The 27,705-nt window shown below is 37.3% G+C and overlaps 1 protein-coding gene across 1 annotated transcript in view; it reads right to left on the reverse strand.

Annotated features, from left to right (window-relative positions):
• Positions 1 to 25,435, reverse strand: part of nampt1 (nicotinamide phosphoribosyltransferase 1) — a 50,942-nt gene extending 25,507 nt beyond the window's left edge. The window contains exons 1-6 of the mRNA XM_039761189.1: positions 25,277 to 25,435; positions 12,752 to 12,908; positions 11,803 to 11,906; positions 11,474 to 11,602; positions 8,362 to 8,520; positions 631 to 767 (exon numbers count right to left, since the gene is read on the reverse strand). Of these exons, the coding sequence (XP_039617123.1) occupies positions 631 to 767; positions 8,362 to 8,520; positions 11,474 to 11,602; positions 11,803 to 11,906; positions 12,752 to 12,908; positions 25,277 to 25,330 (740 nt within the window). The 5' untranslated portion in view covers positions 25,331 to 25,435. The remainder of the gene's footprint in view (positions 1 to 630; positions 768 to 8,361; positions 8,521 to 11,473; positions 11,603 to 11,802; positions 11,907 to 12,751; positions 12,909 to 25,276) is intronic.
• Between the last annotated feature and the right edge of the window lie 2,270 nt (positions 25,436 to 27,705).

A 27,705-nucleotide genomic window follows, 5' to 3' on the forward strand; every position in this document is an offset into this window, starting at 1 on the left:
TTTCATATAATTATCATATATACTCGTGTTTAAGTTTTTCCGTGGATAAGTCAAGGCTTGATTTTACCATATAATTTCCGGCATTTTATGATGTTGGTCGTATAAGTCAAATGAGAAAAACTCACGCTATTGGTACAGGAGATTATGGATATGCTAACACCCACCTGAGATAGTAACAACGGAACACACTGCCCTTTTTTTTTTTCCCCTATGTGACCACACAGTAATACCCAAACTATTCCGAAGTGACGTTTGCACCGTTTTGTGTTTTTTGTATCTCGCACCTTCATACACCTTTATCGTAAGAGCATCCCTTATCTACAACGAAGTGCTTGATCAGAAGAATATATCGAGCTGGATTTAAATTAAAAAAGTAGTTGAAGTGGCGAAAGAAATTGGTAACTGCGCTGCTGCAACAAAATTCAATGCATCTGAGAAACTGATGCGAGATTGGAGGAAGCAAGAAGATGTACAAAATAAATAAATAAAATTTAAGTGTTGTGTTTTTGAATGGGCGTATAAGTTGGGGTCTGATTTTATGATTGCATTTTTGGGTTTCAAGACCCGACTTATACGTGAATATATATATGGTAGTTTAAAAACCGTTTCATCCTTGAGATGTTAACTTACCTGTGTTCTGCTGCTGGAACAGAAAATCCAGGCACTGGGTCCTTTGTTCCATAGTATTTCTTTACTACACCAATTCCAGCAACAGTATCCGTTCCTTTAAAATTCACCAAATGAGCAGATGCACCAATCCCTGCTGTCTAAAAGTTAAAAACAACAAAATTGGTCCACATGTAACTTAGGAACACAATTTACTTCAACATTATAAAAAGTAGGAAAGTAACAACATTCCAATCGTTTCTCTTAAGCTGACTTTTGAATTTATATTTGGTCATGCATAATATTTCATAATCAAAATGCCATTGCCTAGTATCAACGCCCGACCCCCCCATCATCAGTAGTCATTTGTATGTAAATTCCTTCAACGTCTGAATGTGTCTGTGTCTTTCACAAGGTAATCCAGTTTTACTTCCACATCTCAATAACTGGTGTTAAATTAACTAGCGATTCTATACTGACCCTGTATGAGTGAGTATGCCCTATAATAGTCTTCTTTGCTTTCAAGACTGTCTCCTGCTCTATACTCAATCCTTCTTGGACAGCATCTTGTGCTCAGCATGGGATGGATGGATAGAGGGCAAGTTACACATTCCTTTTAGTAATATTTCATTAGGGCATCATAAGGTTTATTACAAAGTATAAAAATAAATGCAGAGCAGAGATGCACAATATGGAAAGAAAGTAAACATCTCTAAATGTGCACAATAAAAGTATACATCCTTTATAGTTTATAATGTTAGCAAAATGTCTTATATGATAAAACTAACATAAAACAGCCAAAAAAAAATCCAACACAACAGACATACAAATGTTTGGGTATTCTTAGTGAAATCGCATATTTTACTACAATATTTAAATGAAAGTCTGTTAACACAATCTCTGCTGAGAACAAATCAAAACTTGCCATACTTCTGTATACTTTGACTGCAAAATTACAAATTACTTGCCAAGTTTAACAGAAGTGAAAAACACATTGAACACAAGGCAATTGTAAAGTTTCGGCACTGTACTAATATATTCATTAATACTTTTCAGGCTTCAAAACTTGATTTGATAACAAGACCTTAAATTATTAATAATTGCTGAAATTAATATTTAGGCACTCCAATTCTATCATTTTACTCTTTGCAACCTTTGGTTTCTGCAAGCAATTGGCTGTGGGCTTGACACTAAAGATAATAGATTCTTACAAAGTAGGACAAGGCTATAAAAATCATGAAGGAAATTACAGAATTCACACATGAAAATATAATTTCCATATAAAAAAAGAATTGCAAGTTTTGTACTAATTTCGCAATTTTAATTCAAACCATTTATCACACACCAAATTAAAAAAAAAAGGACATTTGCTGCATTGATGTAGCTACACGCATTAAATCAAGTGTAGTTTTTATAGCTAAGTTCTTCAATTCACATTTTGCAAGTCGAGCACACACAAAGCAGATTGTGGTTTTGTTTGAATTACTTCAACTGTCACCTTTATGAAGTGTCAGACAACTGAAACAACTGAGCCATCCAAAAGCCAAAGTTAGTAGGGCTGAGCAGTTGGCCAAGAAGTACTGTGAATGAGATGATCAATAATTCTTCAACGCCTACCAACACACAGACAGGACCCTCAAGGACACATAAATTAACACTTCAAATCTCAGGAACATCACAGAATCAAAGAACAGAGGCAGGGTCAGGCAAATTCTGCAGCTCATTAAACCACAATTGAAAGTGAACTAAGAGCTTGTGATTTAAGATGAAAGTTTGTGTAAGATTTTGTTGATGCTTGTACAAACCCGCTATCCAATATACTTTGGAAAATGAAAAGAAATAAAACACTTGAAATATATCACTCTGTGTGTAATGAATCTATATGATATACAAGTCTCACTTTTTGAATTACTGAAATAAATTCAACTTTTCGATGATATTTTAATTTGTTGAGATGCACCTGTGTACACACACTATACTTGGCTAGTGAAATTCAATGTGACAACTCTAGTGACTATAGGCTTTTCCAGGCAAAGAAAACTTTAGGAGGAGCTCTCTACAAAATTATAACAGCTGAAAAGTTCAAAAACCGGCAAGGCCTAAGTAACCATTTAAATCTCAGTTCATCTGAGTACTTCACACATACACTATGTGCTTTTCCTTACTCTTATTTATAAATCTTGTCAAGGGGAAACTTACACTATGCAACTACATTAAAATAATTTTTTTTTTTATCCTTAAAGAGTGGATAATAAACTGCTCAAAAAAATTAAAGGAACACTTTGAAAACACATCAGATCTCAATGGGAAAAAAATCATGCTGGATATCTCTACCGACATGATACTGGGTAATGTGTTAGGAATGAAAGGATGCCATATCGTTTGATGGAAATGGAACTTGTCAACCTACAGAGGGCTGAATTCAAAGACACCCTGAAAATCAAAGTGAAAAAATGATGCGGCAGGCGAGTCCATTTTGTCGAAATTTCATTGCAGCAACTCAAAATCATACTCAGTAGTTTGTATGGCCCCCACATGCTTGTATGCATGCCTGACAACGTCACTTCTAATGAGACGACAGATGGTGTCCTGGGGGATCTCCTCCCAGATCTGGACCAGAGCACCACTGAGCTCCTGGACAGTATGAGGTGCAACCTGGCGGGGTCGACTGGACCAAAAACAATGTCCCGGTGTCAATTGGATTTAGGTCAGGCGAGCATGGGGGCCAGTCAACGGTATCAATTCCTTCATCCTCCAGGAACTGCCTGCATTCTCTCGCCACATGAGGCCGGGCATTGTCATGTACCAGGAGGAACCCAGGACCCACTGCACCAGCATAGTGTCTGACAATGGGTCCCATGATTTCACTCCAATACCTAATGGCAGCCAAGGTGCCATTGTCTAGCCTGTAGAGATCTGTGTCTCCCTCCATGGATATGCCTCCCCAGACCATCACTGACCCACCACAAAACCGGTCATGCTGAACGATGTTACAGGCAGTATAACATTCTCCATGGCTTTTCCAGCCCCTTTCATGTCTGTCACATGTGCTCAGGTTGAACCTGCTTTCATCTGTGAAAAACACAGGGCGCCAGTGGTGGACCTGTCAATTCTGATATTCTATGGCAAATGCCAATCAAGCCCCACGGTGACAGACAGTTAGCACAGGGCCCACTAGATGATGTCGGGCCCTCAGGCCACCCTCATGAAGTCTGTTTCTGAATGTTTGGTCAGAGACATTCACACCAGTGGCCTGCTGGAGGTAATTCTGTAGGGCTCTGGCAATGCTCATCTTGTTCCTCCTTGCCCAAAGTAGCAGATACCGGTCCTGCTGATGGATTATGGACCTTCTATAGCTTTGTCCAACTCAACTAAACTAGAGTAACTGCCTGTCTCCTGGAATCTCCTCCATGCCCTTAAGATTGTACTGAGCGACACAGCAAACCTTCTGGCAATGGCACGTATTGATGTGCTATCCTGGAGAAGTTGGACTGCCTGTGCAACGTCTGTAGGGTCCAGGTATCTCCTCATGCTACCAATAGTGACACTGACTGTAGCCATATGCAAAACTAGTGAAAAAACAGTCAGAACAGATGAAGAGGGAAAAATGTCAATGGCCTCCACCTGTTAAACCATTCCTGCTTTGAGGGTTGTCTCATCGTTGCCCCTCTAGTGCACCAGTTGTTAATTTCATTAACACCAAAGCAGCTGAAACTGATTGACAACCCTCTCTGCTACTTAACTGACCAGATCAATAGCCCAGAAGTTTCATTGACTTGATGCTATATTCTAATTAAAAAGTGTTCCTTTAATTTTTTTGAGCAGTATACTTTAACAGAGCAGAAGACTTATTACAGTATTTTATTAATAATCACCAATATTTGACTACATTAGTAAAGATGTGTGGTAGATTGTGTAGCATGCGGCCAGGGCTCTTGCCCCGCCAGAACGCCACCACGCTGGTAGGACCAGGGGAGCAAGTGTGTCCGGAACATTACCTCCCCTGGAGCACTAGGTGGCAACCCCCTAGGCTGCAGCAGTGCCTCGGACTCCTGCAGGGCTCCATCAGTGTTGGAGTTTGGTGCAGCCCTGTTGGGATCAGTGGGCGCCACCAGGGGGTGCTGCAGCAGGACTGGCTAAGCCCTTATGGGCAGCTCTTCTGCCACACCCGGCATGTCAGGGTGCACTATAAAAGGGGCCAACTGACACTACTCTGTGAGCCAGAGTTGGGATGGAGAAAGAGAAAGCTTGCCAGGAGGAGTGGAGGAGAAAAAGAAAAGAACAAGAGAAAAGAATTGTGTTGTGCAGTACTTATGCTTTGGACTGTGCTAGACTTGTGGGAAATGGGAGAAAGCATTTTCCCCACGAGGTAAAAATCAGTGTGTGCCTTACACTTGTGTCCCATGCTTGTCTGTGTCAGGTGGAGGCAGTGGCGCCAGCCTGGTGGTCCACAATGGGTATCAGCAAGAGTGAAAGGGAAGCTCTACAGGACAGTAGTGAGACTAACTGTTATATGAGCTGTAGATGGTGGCACGGACCAGAAAGCAGGAGACAGAAGTGGAGGTGGCAGAGTTAAAGATGCAAAGATTTGTATTGGGTGTGACGAGGATGGATAGAATTAGAAATGAGTACATTAGAGGGTCAGCAAAAGTTTTTATGGATGTGGTGAGAGAGGACATGCAAGCGATGGGTGTAATACAGCAAGATGCAGAGGACAGGGAGATATGGAAAGAGATGATCCGTTGTGGCAAGCCCTAACGAGAGCAGCCAGAAGTAGAAGAAAGAAAATTGATGAATACCATAAAATAACTAATTTTGTAAATTTGCCTATATATATCCGAGATGAAGAAAAGCAGATGGGAAGATGAGATGATAAATTACTGAATGCGAGCCTTGCTATCTTTAAAGAAATGTAATATTTTAAAGCTGACCATGGGCTGTCTGTTTCAGGCATTGCCACACCTAAAATAATTGACGGTTTGTTTAAAGCTGTTGATAGAGATTAAGAAAGGAAAAGACAGCACATGTGATCAGGGAAGGAGAATGAGGACCATTTGTAAATGCAGAAACGGAGAGGCATTAAGGTAAGAGAAGATGCCAAATAAGATAAAAAGACTCTGCAAGAATGACAGTGAAAGACAAGGTTAGTGTGAAATGTGTTATAAAGTCTTTCAAGCACTAACTGTCATTTAAAATCTAATTTTAGTCTCTTTTTCAGCAATGAAACACATGCTTGAGTGGACATATTTAAAATAAATAAATGCATTGTTAAATCAGGGCAGTCTAAAACATTGCTTGGGAATGTGATGGGTTACTTGTTGAGTTATTAGCTTGGTGTAAAAAAACACACTTTAACACTCTCCAATTGTCCAGATGCTTACAGATGCAGCCAGGAGTCCTTAAAACTATTTAGCATATTTCAAATGACAAGATTTGACTTTAAATACTACAAATTTATTAAATTTTCTGCATACAGTGTTTCCCAACCTTTGTGTTATCATGACCCAGTTTTTTAATGTCAGTTTGTTTAAGACTACCACCGGTTAGTGTTTGATCCCCTCTGTGAATTGAGCACGATTGTAGAAGTATTAGAGTCAGGGATCAGAGAGGTTATCCAGGAATGCCCGCGATATCCAACTGTAACGCTGCCACTGTGAATCTGGCACGATCAGAGTAATGAAGTGGAGGGCACTGGTTTTTGTCCAGGGTCGGCCGTGCCCACTGATTGGGAAATGCCATCAGAACAGTTAAGACATTTGATCAAATATATCAACTTTCATTGCCATTTGTTTTTATGACAGCATGTTTAACAGTTGAGTCTACATGATGATCTGTCTGCCTTAAATAATCCTCCAAATCAAAAAATTAAATCAGCAAAAAGATAATATTATTAAACTAATGGAAATTTAAAATACATTGCATGCTGATGGATGGTACTCTATAAATAATTATACTGCTAAATTAATGACATACACTTATCTGCAAAAAGACGTTACTGGTAAATAATAATAGAGAATTTTAAAAAGAACATGTTTTTTTAATGTAAAATTGTAACCGCGAAGCCAACGGCTTATGAAATTAATTTTAAACTTTGGCAGTGCAAGTCAAGATCAACAGCAGTAATTAGTAAGCTTAGTAAACTTAGTAAGTGTCACATATATCACAGGCTTTCCTTTTATATCACCACTATGCAGAATCATTTCTTACTAAAGTGTGATCAGCAGAACATGATACGATTTTGCCATCTGATGCAATCCATTTTAGAATATAGTTACATTTCAGTTCAAATAATAAGTATTCGACAATTGTATTGGGAGCAAAAGTTTGTCAGCTAGACACAAAGAAATACAGGAAGCACATTTATTTTTCAGCCCAACTTGTTTTCTCCAGAGCCCACAAAAATAAATCTTAAAAGTTATATAAACTTTATAAAAAGTAACTCGCACAAAAAACAAAAAAAATAAATAAAAAATGGAAAAAAAATATCCACATTAAAAAGTCAAGGTAAAACAAAAAGTATACTTTAAGTAAAAATGTTACATAAGCATGAAAATAGAGTACTACCAAAATACTGCTTTCTTCACTGAATGTTTAAATTTCCAAGCATCACTAGAATGTTTAAATACTTAATTGTAACCATGTCTAAAAATACACGTGACACATTTAATTTTAGATTGGTATATAAAAGTATTTTTTGCAACTTTTAGCATGCAGTTTAGTTTACGGTGATTTACAAAATTTAGATGGTTGCATTCTCCCAGAAAATATATTTACTAGCATACCTAATAGAGACAATGGTACTATAAATTTTTAGTTTTGGTAATTTATTTATAAATGCTTTACTCATTTATAGCATCACCTTCCAAATGCTTGGCAGCAAATGCTGAGGCTTTATGTTTCAAATGACAGTATATGCAGCCAATGTTTAGATTTACTACTTAAAGTGGTAGCTACTGATTAACACAAATTTGAAATTATCCTTAGTACTTGTTACCTGAAGTTTCCAGGCATTTAGTTACACAAGTCAAAAAATGGTGATAGAACTGAGGTTATTACTTTCTATTTTTAAACTGTTTAAAAATTATAAAAATAAGACATTAATACCAGTGCAGACCAAAAGATGTCTTAGGGACTATGACTGACAATTATTATTATTCTCCCAAAAAATACAAAATGTTTTTTTCTTTACTTATCCCAAATCCACTATGTTTATGTGAAGATTAAAGTTGTTTAGAAGATGTAAAATGTATCTGTTACTTAAGAAAATGTCTAAGAGAGATTTGACAGGGAAGCAAAGCGTGAACTGCAGCAACTTGTTCCCTAAACCAATAGTGATACCAATACTCATAGAAATGATCCTATTACCCCAGTTTGTAACAAATACCCATGACTATGTTTTGGTGTGTTTGGTTAGAATCCAACCAATTAACATTTCAAACAATTTTGAAAGTAGATGCCATATTAAAACTTCAGACTTTATTAAATTCGTTCAATCAACTCAGTTATTCTGAAGTTTAAAATACATCTCACACAGAAAGCTAAACTACTCTTGTTTACTGCTGCAGAGCATGAGCACCATGTTTCAGTTAAAAAGGGCAGACAATTTCACTGGCATCCTCAAAAATAAAACAGTTGTTTCTTAATTTGCATAATTAAAAAACTGAAGAAGTACAAACATTTCAACAATAAAATAATGTGAGCAAATCATATTCTCAAAAATTCCCAATATCGTAACAATTATATTAAAATGCTTACCTCTTGGGATGAGACTCCTCTGTATCCAAAATCATGTAGTTTATACTCAAGGCCATTTAAATTTCCAGAGGTTTTCATTAGATACTTTGCCAGTATTTTCTTCTGTTCTCTAGAATTAGTAGCAACTGTAATTGGGTACCAGATCTGAACAAGTATTGTCTGCAATCAAACAGAAAAATCACACAAAAAGTACCATTTAAACATGTTCTTAGAGGTTCTAACAGCTAAGACTATTAAAGGCTGTGATATAAAACAGGCCAAATATTGCCCCTGCCATGGCAATACTTGGCCACACTCCAGTTCTCTTAACACTTTTCAGCCATTGTTACAGCACATTAGAAACCATAAGAAATGAGGATTATATTTGTGGAAGAGACATATCTCAGATGTGGAGAGTCTACCATTTCAGATAATGTTTGTATTAGTCACTAAAGAGAGTTTCTTTTTAAAATTGTGTTTATAATAAAGGCAACAAGATAAACTAATAAACCTCTGTCTGTCAGGTTTATTGAACATGAGCCCAATCGAGAGAAAAAACAACCACAGACAAGCCACCGAATACACAGACAGCATATACAGTGGCCTTCCTCCTCATTCATTGATCAAGAGTTTTGTCTTCAATTCAATTCACTCCCATTTGAACGTGGTTCACTTTCATGCAGTACCTTGATTTTGTGAAGGTATTTAACAATACTTTAGTATAAAAATGCATGTGTTTTGGATATTGTAAGGATACAACTAGATAACCGACATACAGATTACGCAAGAGTTAAGTGGAGATTTTTCATTTTACTATTGCTTGCTGTTCCTTATTGGACCCCGCTATCCACAAGTTAGAGCCAATTATAGAAGGAACTTTATTACAGCTATCTGTTCCCCTTGTAAACAGATGATTTAATACTCTTTTTCTCAGTTAATACTACAAACTTTATATATTAAAAAAAAAAAAACACTTTTGGATGAAGTAGTCCTTTCATTAATTCATAAACTTACTTCTACAAAGTTTTTTTTTTTTATTTGTTTACATTCTGATAAAACAATCACAACAACATCCATATACTGAACACTGCCCAAGAACAGGTTTGGCAATTCTGCAAGGTTTTTTTTTTGTGTGTGTGTGAGCAGGAGGAGGTGGGCAGCCTTGTGCCTGCTGTTTCATAGGATCGGCAACTGGAGAAGGGCTTAGGGTGGGGAGGTTGTGTACCTATGCAAGTATATGCTTTATTTGAGTGTTTTTTTAATATGACTCTCAGTTGATAGAGGGGGTTTTGTCAGGTTACTTTTGGGGTAGTTGTGGGGTTAGCTCAGACAGATTCAAAGAGGGGGGTGGGGATGGCACAGTACCATACAGCACTGTTTTCTCTCGTGGCTGTACATTCCTTTTTCTTATCCTTTTTCTAATCCTTTTTCTAACCATCAGCACATGCAATTAAAATTTGCACATCACCTGCATATCACTCCATGTAAATGGTTTGCTATAGGCCTTTGGAATGAGCCTTTTGTTCTCTTTCATTTTCTAAACCCCCCCACATTAAACATATGTATTGGGAATGTCCTAAGTTCCAGCCTTTTGGAGAACTGCGTCAAAGTTTCTTCTGTCCTCTCCTCTCATATCCCGTTTACTCAAGTTTTGTCTTCTTTTGAATCCTTCTGCTCTCTCTTTCCAGCAGATAATGTTTTGTTTGGGTGCAATCGTTGCAAAGTTACTTAAATCTCCTGACACTTCACATTTCGTTACATTTTTTGGAGGTAATGAGTAATGTAACCAAATTATTTTCAAAAGTAACATCTTCCAAAACTGTTGACACATGGCAGGTTTTTAACACTTTGTAATACTTTTGAGTGTGAATGCTGTTACTCAAACAAAGCCAAGCATCTACTTTAATGGTTTTTCCTTTATGTAAAGTATTCTTGCAGCCAATTAACTTTCCATGTTAGCTCTACAGTTGTGTAGTAATCATCATCATCATTTGTAAACTGCAACTCTAGACCTTTGGAAAGGTTTATAAGCCTTTCTGATTAGTCTGAACTTTCCTTTACCCAACATAATTTTACATTTTCACCCAAAAATGACAGTATTTAACACTGTTACGTTCCCTATGTAGTTGGTGTAGTGATGACTTAAGAGAAAAGGAGAAAAAAAAAAATCATGTTTTCATGCAAAATGAGAGAAAATCGTTTAGGTTAGCTGCAGTGTGCTATGAGCTGGGGCTGATCCCATTGTTATCTGGTCTTAATACATAATGTATATATGGGAACAAGACTAACTTTTGGGTTTAGCACTGATGCAGTGTGTGTCCTAGAGCTGCAAACTAGTAGATCAAGTGCTGTTGCTGTGTGCTTCTTGGGATTCCGAGAAGGAGAACAGAGATGTGTACTAACTTAGACCACCTCTTCTACAGGTTTATCAAGCTTCATATGGTGGACAATGTAACAAAATTAATTTGCACCATTGGATGTCCTGTTAATGGAACTAAAAAAGCATGTGTATTCTATTAAAAAAATATGGACACCATATTTTATATTTATATTTGAAATGAACTATGGCATTATAGAGAATAAAATGTATTTAGCTCAATGCAATAGAAAAAGATAAGTGGTACATGGAAATATTAAATTGTGTAATATGCTGTTTTGACACTGGCTCGGAAGGTGGATATCCATAGATGGATAGCCTCTGATGAGTAATTTTATATGGCTTGGATTAATTTGATTATTTGAAACAGCTGGATGCATTCTTTATGAAACTCCAACCATGATATTGCTGCAGCCTCTTGAAGACTTAACAACAAATGCTAATTTGTTGCAAAAGCAAAAATGCAAAAGTAGTGACAGTCAAGTAAAGAAAATGGACCATAGCTAATAAAGCTCTGTTTTAAGAATCAATGCAATTTTACCATAAGGTAAAAACAAACTCTGTTATACTCAGTCCATGAACCTGCCAAAAAACATCTAGTTAAAAATTAGATCTGAATATCTCGATGTTTAAACCAAATACCAGATTATCAGTAGCGACTTGTCCAAACTACATAGCTTCATATCCATAGTGGCTCCACAATTTAGAAAATTAACTTAAGGAAAAAATAATAATAATCATCATCATCATACGCACCTCAACCCAATTGGTTAACCAGTAGCACTCAGGGTCAGTGCTCTCAACCGTGAAGAGTACATTGCCTCGTGGAATAACACTACCTTCAGGGACAGCTTTAATTTCAATGGGAAGATGGCCATCATATTTCTGCAATAATGTAATCAAGAATTACTATTATTGTGAAATTACTACAGGTGGAAATACAATAATAAAAACGTTATGAAACAAACCCTGTACATAACTGTGCTTTATATCTTAATTTGCTTCTTGAAGCTTATTTTGATCATTATCAGCTTCACTTAACCATGTCATTCAACTATTATTAAAAAAACATAAAGCAGTTCTACCTCTAAAATGTAGTTCCATCCCTTCTCATTAAAAACATCATCTTGGAAATGTTCTCTGTAGACTTCCTTTGCTTCCTGTATTTTGTCAGATGTCACAACTTTACCTGATGAATGTATGAAGGCTTATATTATTTATTCTGTATAACAAAGTTTTTTGGTAATTATAGGGACCATCAAGCAGATTTTACTGAGTTTTAGTAAGACTCAAGGTATAAATGTATTTTTTATTATTTTACATTTAGCTCATATTTTTATCTGAGGTGGCTATTAAGATCACAATACACTACTACTATTTTAGAGGGTTTTTGTTAGGTACCCGTGACCCTGTTCAGGACTAAGTGGGTTAGAAAATGACTGACTGACAGTTGAAGGACTGGAAGGTTAAGTGACTGCACAATGAGTTACATGCAGGAACTGAACCAGCCACCTTCAAAAGTCTCCATATATCACACCAAATTTTAACCAAGTTGGTAATTACTGCCAAGTACAGTATATAATTACAGCTTTTAGAAAAATAATTTCAGCATGCTTTGGGGGCATTTCTTGTTATACACAGCCATGATAACTACTAGCATGCAACAATAAGCCTCCTCATTCCCACAATTAAATGAAGTTTTTAAACAAAAGTACAGCAATTACAAAAAAAACACTTCAAAAATACAAATTTAAGTAAACATTTTGGAAAAGTATTTCAACCATTTTAGGTCCACAACAAATAAGTGTCATAAAAACAAAACAAACAAGAGATACTATTAAAAACTGAATCACAAAACCAATACAACAATGTATACTGATAACCAGAGTATTAAAGAGATTTGTATACCCAGAACTTTTAATGTTTTATTAACCAATATAGCTTGAAATGTAAAAAATGCTTGCTAAAAATCAAACCCTTACTACACAGAAAAAAAATTGAACCAAAACTTCTGAAATAATACATAGAAAATACCTTTTAAGTATTTATGCAGAATATACTGCAAGCCATAAAATACAGTTTCCTCATATTTAACTTTTCTAGCTTTCAGGTCTTCAGTCTTCTTTTCACGACATTCAAAGTATGAATATACCTTACTTGTATTGGGAGGATACTGCTTATAGTGTGTCACCTAATGGAAAGAATAAAAAAGAGAAAATTGGAAACGGTCCCATTTGCAAAATGCACATTATTTATTACATTATGTGACATGGCTAATGATAAAAACAAATTCAATGTCAGGTGTTAAAGGGTTAGAACAAACAAAATTCACGTGAATGGACCCTACAGTCAGTTTAAAAAGGCAGATACAGCAAGTCAATTATTCCACTGAAAAAGAATACATATAAAAAGCAAAACAAAATACATTCACACATATACATACGTAAACTGATTAGGATATTAAAAAGTCTTAAGATTTCCTGGTCTAATTATGTTTATGTTTTCAGTTGAAAAAGCACCAATTCTTTGAATCAAATCCCAAAAACTATTATTAAAAACTTAAGAAAACTACTTATTGGAATGGCTTAAAGAAGGAAGCACTGAGTAAAATACTGCTTGGACTTAATTATAAAAAGTTGACTAGAACCCTTATGGTGAATTTGTAGTCAAAAAGAAAACAGGAAAACACTCAATGATAAAAAGCAACAAGTAGTCGAGTGTCAGGTGGTGTACTAGAGGCATAATATTTCCAATTAGTTTTGCTTCCATTACACCAACTATGCCCACCTTCCAAATCCCAACCAATGGCCAAACTGTGGTCACTGACTGGTTTAAGCCAGCGCTCGCATGTAGACGACACAATTGCTTAGAAACAAGTGTTTCACATGTCTGAAAAAACAATTTTGCCACTGCAGCAGTTTTCTCTATAAAATCTAGTAGAGAGTAGCACACCGATGTAGTTGTTAGCAATATTCCCTTATAAATCCAACATGGTGGGTTTGAATCCCACACCCGTGGTCTGTTTGAAATCTGCACATTCTCCCCAAGTAAGATTGTTACATCTAAATAAGCCCTGTGTGAGTGAATGTAAGCGAGCTTTGTGATTGATAGGGCTGCAACGATTAGTTGACAAGGTCGACTACAAAAAATCGTCAACGTGGATTTTTTTTCTTTTTTTTTTTTTTAAATTGTCGGCGCAATTAACAGAACCTTCAAAAGGGGCTCCAGTCACAAAGAACCACGTTGGTTTTTGTAACTGCAATGCACTACATGAACATCTGGGGGCATTATCATTTGTTATTGTTTGTCAAGACTGCAAACAGTCCTACCAACGAAGAACGTCTGAGGAGAAGAACATAGAGGAAAATAAACGTGGTTGCAATGGCGAGTCGGATACAGAAGGGGGAAGGAGATGGAAAAAAAAAATCGAGACAGAAACTTTCTAAAGTGTGGGACACTTCACCGAAAAAGAAAAAAACAGTTGAATGCAGATTATGTAAAGCAGAGCTTTCTTTGCACGGCAGCACCACCGCGATGCATGAGCATCTGAAACGCCAGCATCTTGGAGATGTGATTCCACCGTCTCGAGAGGTAAGTTTTAGCGAGTAAAGTTAGTGTCACATATTAACATGTTTGTACTATAATGTGTATATTAAGGTTTCGACAATGATAGTTAACCCTTAAATCGCCACATACTTGGGGGGGTTAATGCATCCCTGGACACCGAATAATTTTTAGCTGCAATTTTTAAGTAAATATCACAATCCACAAAGAATATGTGAAATTTTAATGGAACACGTATTTTTTTCACACAAAGTGCATCACAATTACTGCAACACCGATCAATTTAAACACTGCAAATGAACTTTAAAAACTATTAAAAAACTACTGCAATAATCTATTATATGTTCAAGGTGCAATTGACGCCATTGATTCAGTAAATCACCAAGCCAACTGAGCTGGAACTGGCTGCACGCAAACGAACGCTGATGATTGCAGGCTCGTCTAGTGCAGAGGCTGAAACCCAGAGAGAGTGGGGCTGCAGTTCTGCCTGGGCCAGCACTGTTTGTGAGCAGGCTGCTCAACGAATATACGGCCTTGACTAATCAGCTCCAGTGTGCTGGCAAATTAGTCTGTGAAGCAAATATAGCTGGTTGCGGAGTTCAATGAATGTACGTCGCCGCATATACTCGGCTTCGGCATGCTTCCAAATTGCACTGGAAACCGACTCTAGCCGGTTTAAGGGTTTAGTGAATAGAATTTCAGTTATGTTTGCTAACGTATTTGGAGCTATAGTAAACGAGTGAATAGGAGTAGCTGAGCCGTCCTAGTTTTTATTTTTCTTCTTTTTTCTTATAATATTTGAGTTCATATGAATAGTAAGCCATCTCTAACTAACGTTAGGTAACTTGTGTTTTGGAGCATATCAGTGATTAGCTTGTTACATATTTTAGTCTGTTATTTTTTTTTATTTTGGCATAATATAGTACACAATGTGCTAAACTACAACACTTTTCATTCAGAGTGTGAGGATTAAAACATCTTTCTCTGTTGCTCTTTATGTTTCAGTGGTACTAAGCAAAGGCGTGTAGATGAGTTTATCCTGAAGAAAGGCTCTTACACTGCTCAAATGGCTGAAGTGTTTATAGAAAGCATCCTGAACACGATTGTCCATGACATGTGACCTATATCTATGGTTGAAGATCAGGGCTTCAAGCAGATGATCAACACCATTTCACCCAGGCTACACCTTACCCGCCAGAACTCATTTTACAAAGCTAATTGAAGAAAAGTATGAATCTGCTATTACTCAGATTATACATCCATCCATCCATTTTCCAACCCGCTGAATCCGAACACAGGGTCACGGGGGTTTGCTGGAGCCAATCCCAGCCAACACAGGGCACAAGGCAGGAATCAATCCTGGGCAGGGTGCCAACCCACCACAGGACACACACACAAACACCACAGGACACACTAGGGCCAATTTAGAATCGCCAATCCACCTAACCTGCATGTCTTTGGATTGTGGGAGGAAACCCTCACAGACACGAGGAGAATCTGCAAACTCCACGCAGGGAGAACCCGGGAAGCGAACCCGGGTCTCCTAACTGCGAGGCAGCAGCGCTACCACTGCGCAGATTAAAACTTCTTAAATTAGCCAAGAACAACATTGCCCTAACAGCTGATGCCTGGACCAGTGTTGCCACAGAGGCTTACCTTGGCATCACTTGCCACTTTATAAGTGATGATTGGAAGCTCATTAGCCTCAGCCTCACAACTATGCCATTAGAAGAACAACACACTAGGACAAACATCGCCACATGGATCGAGTAGGCTGTGGAAAAGTTTGAGATCCCTCCAAGCAAAATTGTGGCAGTTGTTCATGACAATGGCTCCAATGTCACCCTTGCTGCTAACATGTTGCAGGAAAAACATGGGTGGATGTCTGTCTGCTGTGCAGGCCACACTTTTGCAGTTGGTGATCAATAATGCACTGAAACACCCTCAGATCAGTAAAGATCATGGAGCAGCAAGGTGTCTTGCAGAGCACTTTAAACGAAGTGAACTGGCTTCAAGCAAGCTGGAGACCAAGCAGAAACAGATGGGGACCCAGGAGCACAAAGTTGTCCAAGATGTCCCATCAGGTGGAAGCGCACTTATTATATGATAACTCACCTCCTGGAATAAAGATGGTCAATGACTGCAACTCTATCTGACCCAACAGTAACACAAAGAGGTAAACACCACCTAGACCTCAAAGCTGAACAGTAGATCATTTCAGAGGAGCTAGCTAAAGCTTTCCAGGACTTTGAATGTGCTACAGTCTACTTGACTGGGGAAAGCTATGACTGTCTCTGCTCTGCCTCCACTGGTCAAACAGCTTCTGAAATCCACCCACACTGCTTATGATACAGCTGCTGTGCCGGCCTTCCAGGCAGCTACTTCAGAGGAGATCACTGCACTTTGGTCAAGAGAGGTCACCTTAAAAGATGATGATCCAAACAAACTGATCATTACAACTGTACTAGACCCACGTTTTAGAAAGTTGAAATTCCTGAAACCAGAAGAGAGGTTCAGTGTTCAGAACAAAATACAGGCTCTGTCCATGGATGGGTGCATTACTCAAAACAACCAGCTTGCCACGGGACACAAAGAAGCAACAGGACCAGATGATGAGGGGGTTTCAACTTCAGCAGAGAGAACTTCAAATAGATCTTTACTAGCTCTTGATTCACTGCTTGGATGTGAGTCAACAGACAGCGACAATGAGAACATTGAAGAAGATCCTCATGAACAACTGATCACTAATGAAGTAAGATTTATTTATTGAAATAAGAATAGTGCATATTAACCCTATTAAACATGTCAATATCAAACATTTCAGATGTAGCTAACTGGCTAATTTTTACCTGTTATCCCATGCCAGGTGTTGATGTTCTTTGGAGAGCAGCCCATCTCGAAGACAGAAAATCCTCTATCTTGATGGAAGACAAATGAAGCAAAGTATCCTACTCTTGCCTTATTGGCAAAATCATTCTTGTGCATTCCTGCTACCTCTACTCTCTCGGAGTGTCTCTTCTCAGCAGCTGGGAACACTGTCTCAAAGGAGAAAGCCAGCCTCACACAACAGCATGCCGAAATGCTCACGTTCCTGCATTGCAATCAGGAATATATGAACTGAATCTTTTATAAACTGTACATTATTGTTTTTTTTATTTGCACTGAAGCTTTATTTAAACTTTTGGAATTTAAGACACACCAGTGTCCATTTCTGATTAAGTTAAATGCACTTTTTTGTTTAAAGACTATGTGTACTTTAGTTTGCATTGTTTAATGTATTTCTTGTTTATTGTGATGGTCACACTAAGATAAAAACATCTGATTATTTTCACATTCATATGTTTCACTGGTTGTTATTTTAATTTGATTATTATTCATTTTAATCGTGTTAATGCAGAGACATCAGGGTGACATTCACAGGTGGACAGACGTGAGCAGATGAGGTAAGACATTCACTACCAAAATAAATCAGTAGTTGCAGCCCTAGTGATTGATTGGCACCCTGTCCTGGATGGTTGGTCTCTTGCCTTAATATCTTTATGTTACATCTATCTGTTAATATTAATATCATGATTTGGAGTAAGGACCATTGCACAAGATGGTGCAAGGTCCCTAAAGGCTCCAAAAGCCAGGCCTTCTTGGCCTGCCTAGAATAGGCCTTACTTCAAACAGCTTAAACACATCTCTACTGGCCTACTACAGTTCATGAAGGTATAAAGGAATGTTAGCTTCAAAAATAACTTAAAATGTCCCAAAATCCCAAAGTGTCTTCTCAAGGTAAAGAAAAAGCTGTAGAACATTTTCAGCATGAGAAAACAGTAAAGTAAAATATCTTTATAAATGGAAATATATTCATTGCCCATGAAAAATATAACAATATACTCATAGAATTGAAAAGGATTTGTCTAAAAATTCAATTTTATGTCAGTACATCCAAAAGCATTATCCAAATCAGAATTTAAAGACACAGAGCAAAAGGAATATCAAACCAGTATATCCAGAAAACCAATACTCACACGGACTCCACAAGACTAAAATGCACCACTCTTGAGCTATTTTTTTTTATCTCACTTAAATAGCCAGAAGAGAGAGTCTCAGGAGCTGTGATTTTAGGATGGCCCTGCCTCTTCGGGATACACAGAAACACCATACTGACAAAATTATATAATTAAAGACAACAAAATTAAAGAAAATAATTTTACATAACAGAAAATATGAAATCGAGATAATGAAATATTTAAAGTGAATAAATACACTGAAAATAAACTTAAGCACGGGCAAGAACCGTAACAATTAAATGTTCTTGTTTAAAGTAATCCATGTGCAAGTAACACCAATTCTGATCTTGCCTAGTTTTGGTTAATGGTGTTGGTGGATAATCAGATGAGTGTTAAGGTTAAACAGAACACCAGAAAATGTTTGGAATTGTCAAAAGTTTGTGTGTTGCCTCAAACTATAAATAAGGAAGATCCTATCAACTGACAGTACTAATCAGGATGCATCTCAGAGGGTTAGTGTAGAAGAAACTAAGGTAAAATGAACCACAATTTCTGTTAGTGCTATAGGAACAGTATTGGTTTACTACTGTTTAAGCAATTCTCCAAATACCCAACATTACCAACAGATGGCACAATATATTACAATAAAAATAATCAAAATAGGCATTGTGGCATAGTGGTTAAGGTGTTGGTCTTTAGACTTCAAAACACTGAGGTTGTGGGTTCAAAGGCTGCTATTGACATTGTGTGTCCATGAGCAAGTCACTTCACCTATGTTCCAAATGGAAAAAGCAAAATAAATGTAAACAATTGTATCTCAAATTTTCAAATCTGTTTTGATAAAGGCATCACATCAGTCAAATAGGAAATAACAATCACAAAATATATGGATGTGTTAAAGGTATATAAATTAATTGGTTATTTGGTTTAGTGTAATACATTTCACTGTTTACCACACTAATTTTATAAAAATCGATTTTTTTAGGTAAAGAAAAGGATAAAAACAAAACTGTCATTAGATAATTAGTGCAATGTCAGAACATAAAGAACTAAGTTTTAAAACACACTGTTCAATTACAATTGCACATTTTAACTGTGGACATCAACAAGAAAAGTGTGATCAAATAAATAAAAATAATACTTAAAAACACACACACACACAAAATGAACTATTACTTGAACACATCTTTTTCATATTTAAAGCTTTAATTTTCTTCAGCTGAATTTTCTTAATACAAATCTGAAATACAAGAACAAGCTGAATAATCAAACATCTGAGCCAAATCCAAGAAGCCCTCTCTGCCAGATTCCAAATGAAGTTGCCTTCTTTTTACAGATTTTCAAATAAACCAAAGATGAGAATTCAAATAAACGGAACAATGAGCAAATGCAACCAAGTGACACTGTCTTTGTCACAAATTATTTACTTAACGATACCATCATTTTGTGAACAGAACAATATACGGCTTCTTGTCAATGCAGTAGCATCCTACATTGAGCAATTCAAAATTAAAAAATGCATGGGTCAGGTCTAGCCCAAAACAAACAAATATCAATACACTGTTCTCTTCATTCACAAATTGTTTTCATCTCTTTTCTCAGACATGGAAGTACCAAGTTTTAGTAAAGTTTTAGAAACTACAATTTATACAGCACTACTAACAGTACCCCCACCTAGAGAAGTGGAATACTAATGTCATTTTTCATCACATTCTCCAAAAAGACACCACTCTCTATTTTGTCATCCCGAGTATCATTAATACAAAATGCTTTATGCAAAATGTCTCTATTGCAAAGTTGGCTACTATAAAATAAAGTAATTGAATATGTCACAGGATTAGCAGCTTGCTATTATAGTCTACCTTCTAAAACACTGTTTTAAATGATTAATTATACTTAACCTTTACACATTTCTGTATTATTTTTACTGTACACTCATGTCTAAAGTCAATCTTGTGCACCCCTTTTACAGGATGTCAGATGACCACAGTTAACCCAAACTCATGCCATCCATCAAAGGCAATGTAGAGTCTCACACCTAATACAACTGCTAAAATATCCATTATTATTAAGAAGGAAAGCAATGGATTACCAAAGAAAAGAAATCTCCATCAAAATATCCTGAAATTCGGTAAATGTTAACCTATGTGGTAGGCTTTGTAATGTATTTACAATGTTTCATTATTTGCACATCTACCATATAATTTAAGATTGGAGACGAATACAACTTCACCCTGGAATTTTGCCAAACCAGTAATACATGTTTAGCCAATAAAAATGTAATGGTAATGGTGGAAACCAGTATCTTATGAAGGACAGTTGAATACGATGCCATACTGTCCGTGGATTTTCATGTCAGAAAGAAGCACTTTTGCATTACCTAAAAAGTAATGCAGACAGTTCAATATGGCCTAATTCTGTCCAACTGACACTATAAACTGAGCAGTGTGTTTAGTGGTCCATTTGGTAACAACTGTGAGAACATTTGTAATCTTTTTTTTCACATTATTTTATTTTTTACAAGTATTGTGCAAATACTCATGAGAGAGAGAGAGAGAGAGAGACTCTTTGGACGTGTAGTTGCACAATATGCTTTGATGTAACATTTCACCATTAAAGCACTGGATGATTTCACCAATTATAATAAAACTTATAAACAAGCGTCGAGAATCAAGTGAAAATGTCGAGAATAAAGTCAAAATGTCGTCACACTATTACACAGTATTGAAAAAAAATAAAACAAGAACAACTTGGCTTGCAGTATTATCCAGTAGTATAGAAACAGTATTCACACATTTGAACGCAATAATGGTCCACATCCGAACTTTTAAAACCAGAGTCACTCCAGGCAACAGAGACGGCTCCTTTTTTCAGCAAAAGTTCTTCTGTGTCATCATGTTCAACTTTATCATCTGCTACAGCTTTAGTTTAGGAATGTTCTCTGTCCATTTTCACCATTCAATACCTCCAATACCGCATGTGCTCCATTGCAGGTGTGTTTAGCGATGCAGCAGTGAAAACGGTTCACCCTTTAAACAATTTCCCACTGCACCACGTTCCGAACGTTGTTTAGGCTATTTAAACCGGTGTTGCGGTATAAGAAAAATCCATATCCTAGCAAGAATAAAAAATGGTTTTCAGTATGAACCGATATACCACCCAGCACTAAAACATTATACAAAGTAAATGGATTTTTCCACCCCAGAACTGTTGGTACTGAAAGCCCCATGTATGGTTATGAGAAAAAAAAAAAATAAGTCAGAAAAATTCATGATGGTCCAGTTAATATTCTTTGTACTCTGTAAATGTAAGAAAAAAATCAGTATGCAAAAAATCAACACTCCCAAGATATGCAATGAATTTTTGAATATTATTTATAACCTATTCTGAACTCAGAGAATACTAAGTGTGCAAGTCTATAGATAGATAGATACTTTATTAATCCCAAGGGGAAATTCGCAAAGTCTTGGGTGTAATTAAAAATTAAAACATGGATCTATTAAAGGGGGCTTTTACCTCACTATGATTTTTGGAGGAGAAACACTTTTAAAGACAAACACTCCACGCAAATGAACAATCTCAGATAGCTCACTTGCTATACCTTACTATTCACAACATGGAGACGCTTTTTTGTTTGGTTGCTCAACTGACAAGTTATAAAGGCAACACAGTTCTTTTTTTGCAAGGTGCAAGACGGAGACTAGGATTGCGTATTGCATATTTGGTAAAAGACTATTTTATTATGGACAGCAGTCTCTACAAAGGGTACATTGAGCTTTTTAGATGGAAAACATCAATAAAACACAACTCAGCCTTTAACAGTCTCTAGGTTGGGGATGTAAGAGTTGCATATTTGTTAGTTCTAGATCATGTTGTCTTCATATAACTAATTTCTGTAATTAAGGCACACCACCTTGTCACTGCTGAGCTAAATGGATTCAAATCTCTGGTCATGTTCCACTCCCAGACAAAGAGGAATGCCTTCTGCTGGTGAGAGGCAAAGTGGAGAAATGAATGTACCTCTAAGTATAGCTCATCAGTAAGGCTAGAGTTGATTAGTGCAGCAGTCATTGACAGTGTTGATAAAGTAGGAGCCAAGTACTCATGCACAAATATCCATTTAACAATCAAACTTTGTCTCCACCATGACCTCTGATTAGGAGTTTTTGTTTAGTAAGTAAAAGAATAAGCCAAGTAGGGAAAGAGCAACCGGTATGGGAATCACTCCCTGCAATATTCTCCCCGAGATGGTTATGAACAGAGTTCAATTGGCACGTCGCACAGGTGCCACATATACTAGGCCTGGCCCACTAATAGGTATTGTATCTCTCATCAGAAACTGTATCTTAGAAGGGGGTTGGGAGGGTGCACTAACTTTGGTGGGGAATGGCACAACTAGCTATGTGGCTCATTATTCTCCCACTCTAAATCCTTCTTCTTCAAAGTGGTAGTTTTCTTCACCAGTCATCTTATCCACATCCGCTAGTTATTTAATAACCAACCTTTTTACTGGTTTCTTTCCAAAGTCCAAAAAAAAAAAAAACACTCCTCGCTCATATATTGCTGAAGCTCAATACTTTGTAACAATACATTCTGACAAAATGATACAGCACAGATATAAAAAAAAAACTTCGCATTATCTGAAAGCATCACCCCTTTCTTAATCAAAAGTTAAGAAAATGACCATTTGGTGTGCCATCTCACAGGGTACCATAACACATCATATTTTTCCTGACCTATGTGGAATACATAAGAGACTGAAATGAAACTGCAGCTGTAACATATATAAAAAGAGCTTGCATAATGCTTGAACATTGAACGTGAAGCAAATATTGCTCACACTGTGTGTGTAACAAGCTTCTCATCCAGATGATGATAAGAAGTTTTGATAAAGGTATGAAGTTGCAAAAATTACTTACATGCAGCTGTAGGTGAAGAAATATTATACTGATAAACTAAACACATAAAATATGTGCAAGTAGCAATCCGAGTCATTAGCAAATCATATGCAGTGCTTCAGAATTCCTTGAAACGTGTCTTATTATATTACTGGATTATGTGGGTGTGAGAAAAGTATTACATCATATATGGAATTTTTATCAGAAGCTCAATGACTTGTTTTCTGATGAAGACATACAAATTAATAGTCTTTATCTTAACTGGAAAATGAAAACAAAAAACAGGACAAAAGTCAACATGGGGGGGAGCTGCTACTTTTGACCTTCTCATATTTCAGTTACATTGCAATACAGCGGGACTGCCTATAGACATGTAAAACATTTATGTCAAAAGAAAAGTGAATGCCGAGTGATTGACGCGTTGTATGATTAGCATGCCTCTGTGAAATGAAAGCCCTATTGTTTATTCTGATGTTATGAATGGATGGCAGTTATACTACTTTTCTAATTAAGTCAACTAATCAAATATAGATATAAACTGAATTAGCTTGAAGAAAACTATAAAAAAAAAACAGTTGAAAGACTAAAAAGGAAAGCATTCTAACCAACTGAAATAGCAGCCAAGCTTTTATTGTGAACTGCTACGTATTACTCACCAATCCCATAAATCATCACTCAAAAACCAGACATCCACATGCATACATACATTTACTATACCAGCTATCCGGCAGTTTATGTACTTCTAACATACATAATCGATTTCAGTATCTTTGGAGGACCACAGCCTATCCCATCAGTAACTGAAAGGTAACACTTCACAAATCACAATCACACTCACAACCACACCATGCTCACCAGGCTAATATAGAGCCACAAACCAACTATACATAGCAATAGTTTTTGGTTGCAATCAAGAGTACTTTGAGAAATACCTCTTACAGGTACCAGAGGATGCGCAAACTTAAAATGTACCAGGAGTCACGCTCAGGTGTTGAGACCATAGTGCTAGCTACTATGCCACCATGCTGCACCTTAACTAGGTATTATTCCTTAAACTCTATTATGATAACTGATTGCTCGGCTTAAAAATGTACACTACGATTCGTCGAAGAAATGTATTCGGACTACCTTTTTTAAAAAAAAAACCTCACAAACATAGCTTAATACTGTAATGTTAAACGAAAAGTACTCAATTATGGGATCTTGCTACACATGGATTGTTGCCAAGCCGGGTTTTTCGGCGTAGCTGACCGTAAATGATGAAACACTCTCAATTATGCAATCAACTTTCGCTAAGAAAAGCATTCGACCCAACACAGCACACGAGTACGACGAGCAGGTCTATACCAATCAGAGAGAGAGAACGGAATGACTGTCTTTCCATTTTTACACTAACGGGTCCTACACAAGGGCATAGTTGGCAGCTGCCAACATTCGCCTTCTGTAAATGTCACACACCCGAAAAGAGGCACGTGGAGAGGGGGTGTTGAAGGCTTTTGTATGTCTCGGGCCGAAACATAAATTTAAGAAATCGATACACCAGCTTCGTTGTCTGTGCGCAATTAACGGAACATAAAGAGCACAGGTCACCATGGCCGATTCCTCGCTTCGCCAGTTTCAGTTTTGTTTCCTCACCTAGGGTGGAGGCGCTCGTACTAGTCGGTCATTAACTATTCGGCTTTCTTCCAAACGGACTAAACAATACATATTAAAGACAAAAAAAAAATCACCGTTCTTTACAGCACTGTCTTCAGGAATTATCATGTACAAGCTGACCCACCACCATTTAACATAAACGAAGCTAAAAACTACAGTGAGCAAAAACACACGGATCATTTAACCCTAAAAGCCGGCTAGCGCAGAAGGAGAGCCACCTGCAGAAGTACTGAATAAGACTGATTTTAAAATATTTCTACCTTTACAGCATTAGGCCTAGAGGCTACCAAAAATATGAGAGATGCGGAGTGGGAGTGCTGATGGTGGCCTTGGCAAGTAGCGCAACCCACCTTGGCTTTACCGGTCCTCTCCGTCCGTAAAGACTCGGCAAAACTCACCGCGGCGATCGCTTACGCCCATTCGAATGGGGTTGCCCATCTCACCTTATAGGAGTCTGTAGCTAGCAGTAGGTTGAACTCCGTATCTCTAGGCTCCATCTTCCCAAGAATTGCTTGCTGGCTCTGCCTCTTATGCCGCTGCTTTTGCTTGTACTGCGCTGCGGTGAGCTCAGGACCGGGACCTCTCAACCAAACCTGTTTTAACGCTAGTGAAGGGAGGAAGGCACCCAGAGGGAGATAGCCAATCCGTCAGCACTACGAGCAATGGGAGTGGAATAATAAGGCGGTGCTTTATTCTGATTGACTGGAGAAGGTCGCAACCTGGCGTCCTGAATGAATGTTGCTGAGAATATCTAGGGCTTGAGCGAAATCATTATGAGGGATAAATTAGGAGGAGGCAAGGCGCAGGTGCGTCATACCGCAGCATGGCCTGAGTAGCTGTCGGTCAGGTTCCGCCGGTCTTTCTAGTATTTTTAAAAGCAACCTTAGTTGGGGTTCGATTTCTCAAGTCTTGTCTCGCCTTTAGTGGCTAAATTAAGGTTTTAGTTAGAAATGCAGCCTCGAGTAAACTAAGCGCAAGAGCGTTGGAGTATTCTTGTTAGTCTTTTGGCAGAGATATTCCGTACAGTACGTGTTTGTGTATTTTAAGAAGCCAGGTGACGTTTTTTTTGTTGCTGTGGCAAGGTGTTTCCGCAGTTTTCCTAGAGATCATTTGCAACGTTCTTTTATGTGTAGATTTTCCTGTTCTCCTAAAGTTGAGAATGTTGGCACAAGTGTTTAGAGGTAGTAGATTATTAAAAGTGTACTCAGTCATCTCCAGTGATTGTGACAGTGATAAAAACAATAGATAGTAACGCAAAATTAAATTAAAGGAGGAAGATGCAGTAAATTCTTTGGGGGATAGCTGTGGCCAAGTACCTAATACATGTGGCCTTTCAAATTTTTACCTCCCGTTTATTCCATGGTCTTGAAAAGTTCTATTACATTGCAAGTGCAAAAACCGTTTAATGAACATTTGTTTGGGATGACGGTCATTATAGAACGGTACTCTATCAACTGTATATTTTTCATTTGGGGAAGCAAACAAATTATTAGCTATGGCCGGATTTACCATCAGGATCACTTGGGTGCACACCCTGTGCCATGCTCACAAAGGGGCTTTCTGATACACAAAAGAAAGAATATGCCAAATAACGAGATAAAATCCAAGAGGCCATCACGTCGATCTACCATCCAACGCAAACTACTGCATCACTGCAGACCTCATGATTATAAATATTTCCAATCAAACCTAAATAAGACGTTTTTAACAGAAAAGCATAAATCGTGATTGGTCAAAATTGGTGGGGCATGAAAAGAGCCTGTTTCTAATAGGTCATTTTTAGGAGATCACACATTTGATGTGTTACTGTCCTGCAAAAAGTAGAGGTCCATATAAATGATCATTCAAAAAGAGAAACCAGTTGTGCAGAATAAAGAAAAATATATAAATAAAGAATTAAAAGGCACAGCTTTACTGAAAACTATACATGACATTTTCAAAAACCAATATAATGATCTGAACAAGCCATAAATACTGCAGTTGAGACTAATAAGAGTGGCCTTACTGATAGTCACTGACCAAAAGGCTGATACCACCACCTTCAGCAGCCTTTAGTGGCAATGTGCAGTCCAGTTCTGTGGAGTCCATTAACACTGACATCTCTGTGGTAGACAACAAGGTCACTGCCTAAAATGTGGCAGACCAAACAACACCAAAGTTAAACAAAGAATCTCCTGATCTTTTTATTTTACTGTATATGGTGCAAATATGTGAACCCAAATCCTGTGAACATATCGGCTTTTTCTCAAAAAAAGTGCATAATGTCTTTATAAAAATTGTCTAATGGATGTTCTTTAACTATACTGTCATTAAGTTGATTTCCTGCAGATGTGATGTTGCATTCATCAATTCTTTTGTTACATTCATTGTATTACAAGAATAAGCAAAAAAGGAAGATGAAGTTGACCTGTCATAAAGGTTAGGACTTTTTTCAGCTTAATTAATGTACCCGATTTATTATTTTCATATGTGACAATCATAATTAGCAAGTGCATGCCCACAGGGCATCTTCAGTTGCAGATGTGAGGAGAGGCAGGCAAGCAGGGTCTTGAGGTTCAACACCTTGGGGCCTGAGGGGGCTTTAATCGGGGCTGGCTCATAGCAAGGGGCAGAAGTGTGGTAACCACAAGGCTGGTTTATTACTTTACATGTACAGTGCATCCAGAAAGTATTCACAGCACATCACTTTTTCACATTTTGTTATGTTACAGCCTTATTCCAAGATGGATTAAATTCATTTTTTCCCTCAGAATTCTACACTCAACACCCCATAATGACATTAAAAAAGTTTACTTGAGGTTTTTGCAAATTTATTAAAAATAAAAAAACTGAGAAATCACATGTACATAAGTATTCACAGCCTTTGCTCAAT

Source organism: Polypterus senegalus, chromosome 8, assembly GCF_016835505.1.
Source record: "Polypterus senegalus isolate Bchr_013 chromosome 8, ASM1683550v1, whole genome shotgun sequence".
In the NCBI taxonomy this organism is placed as follows: domain Eukaryota; kingdom Metazoa; phylum Chordata; class Cladistia; order Polypteriformes; family Polypteridae; genus Polypterus; species Polypterus senegalus.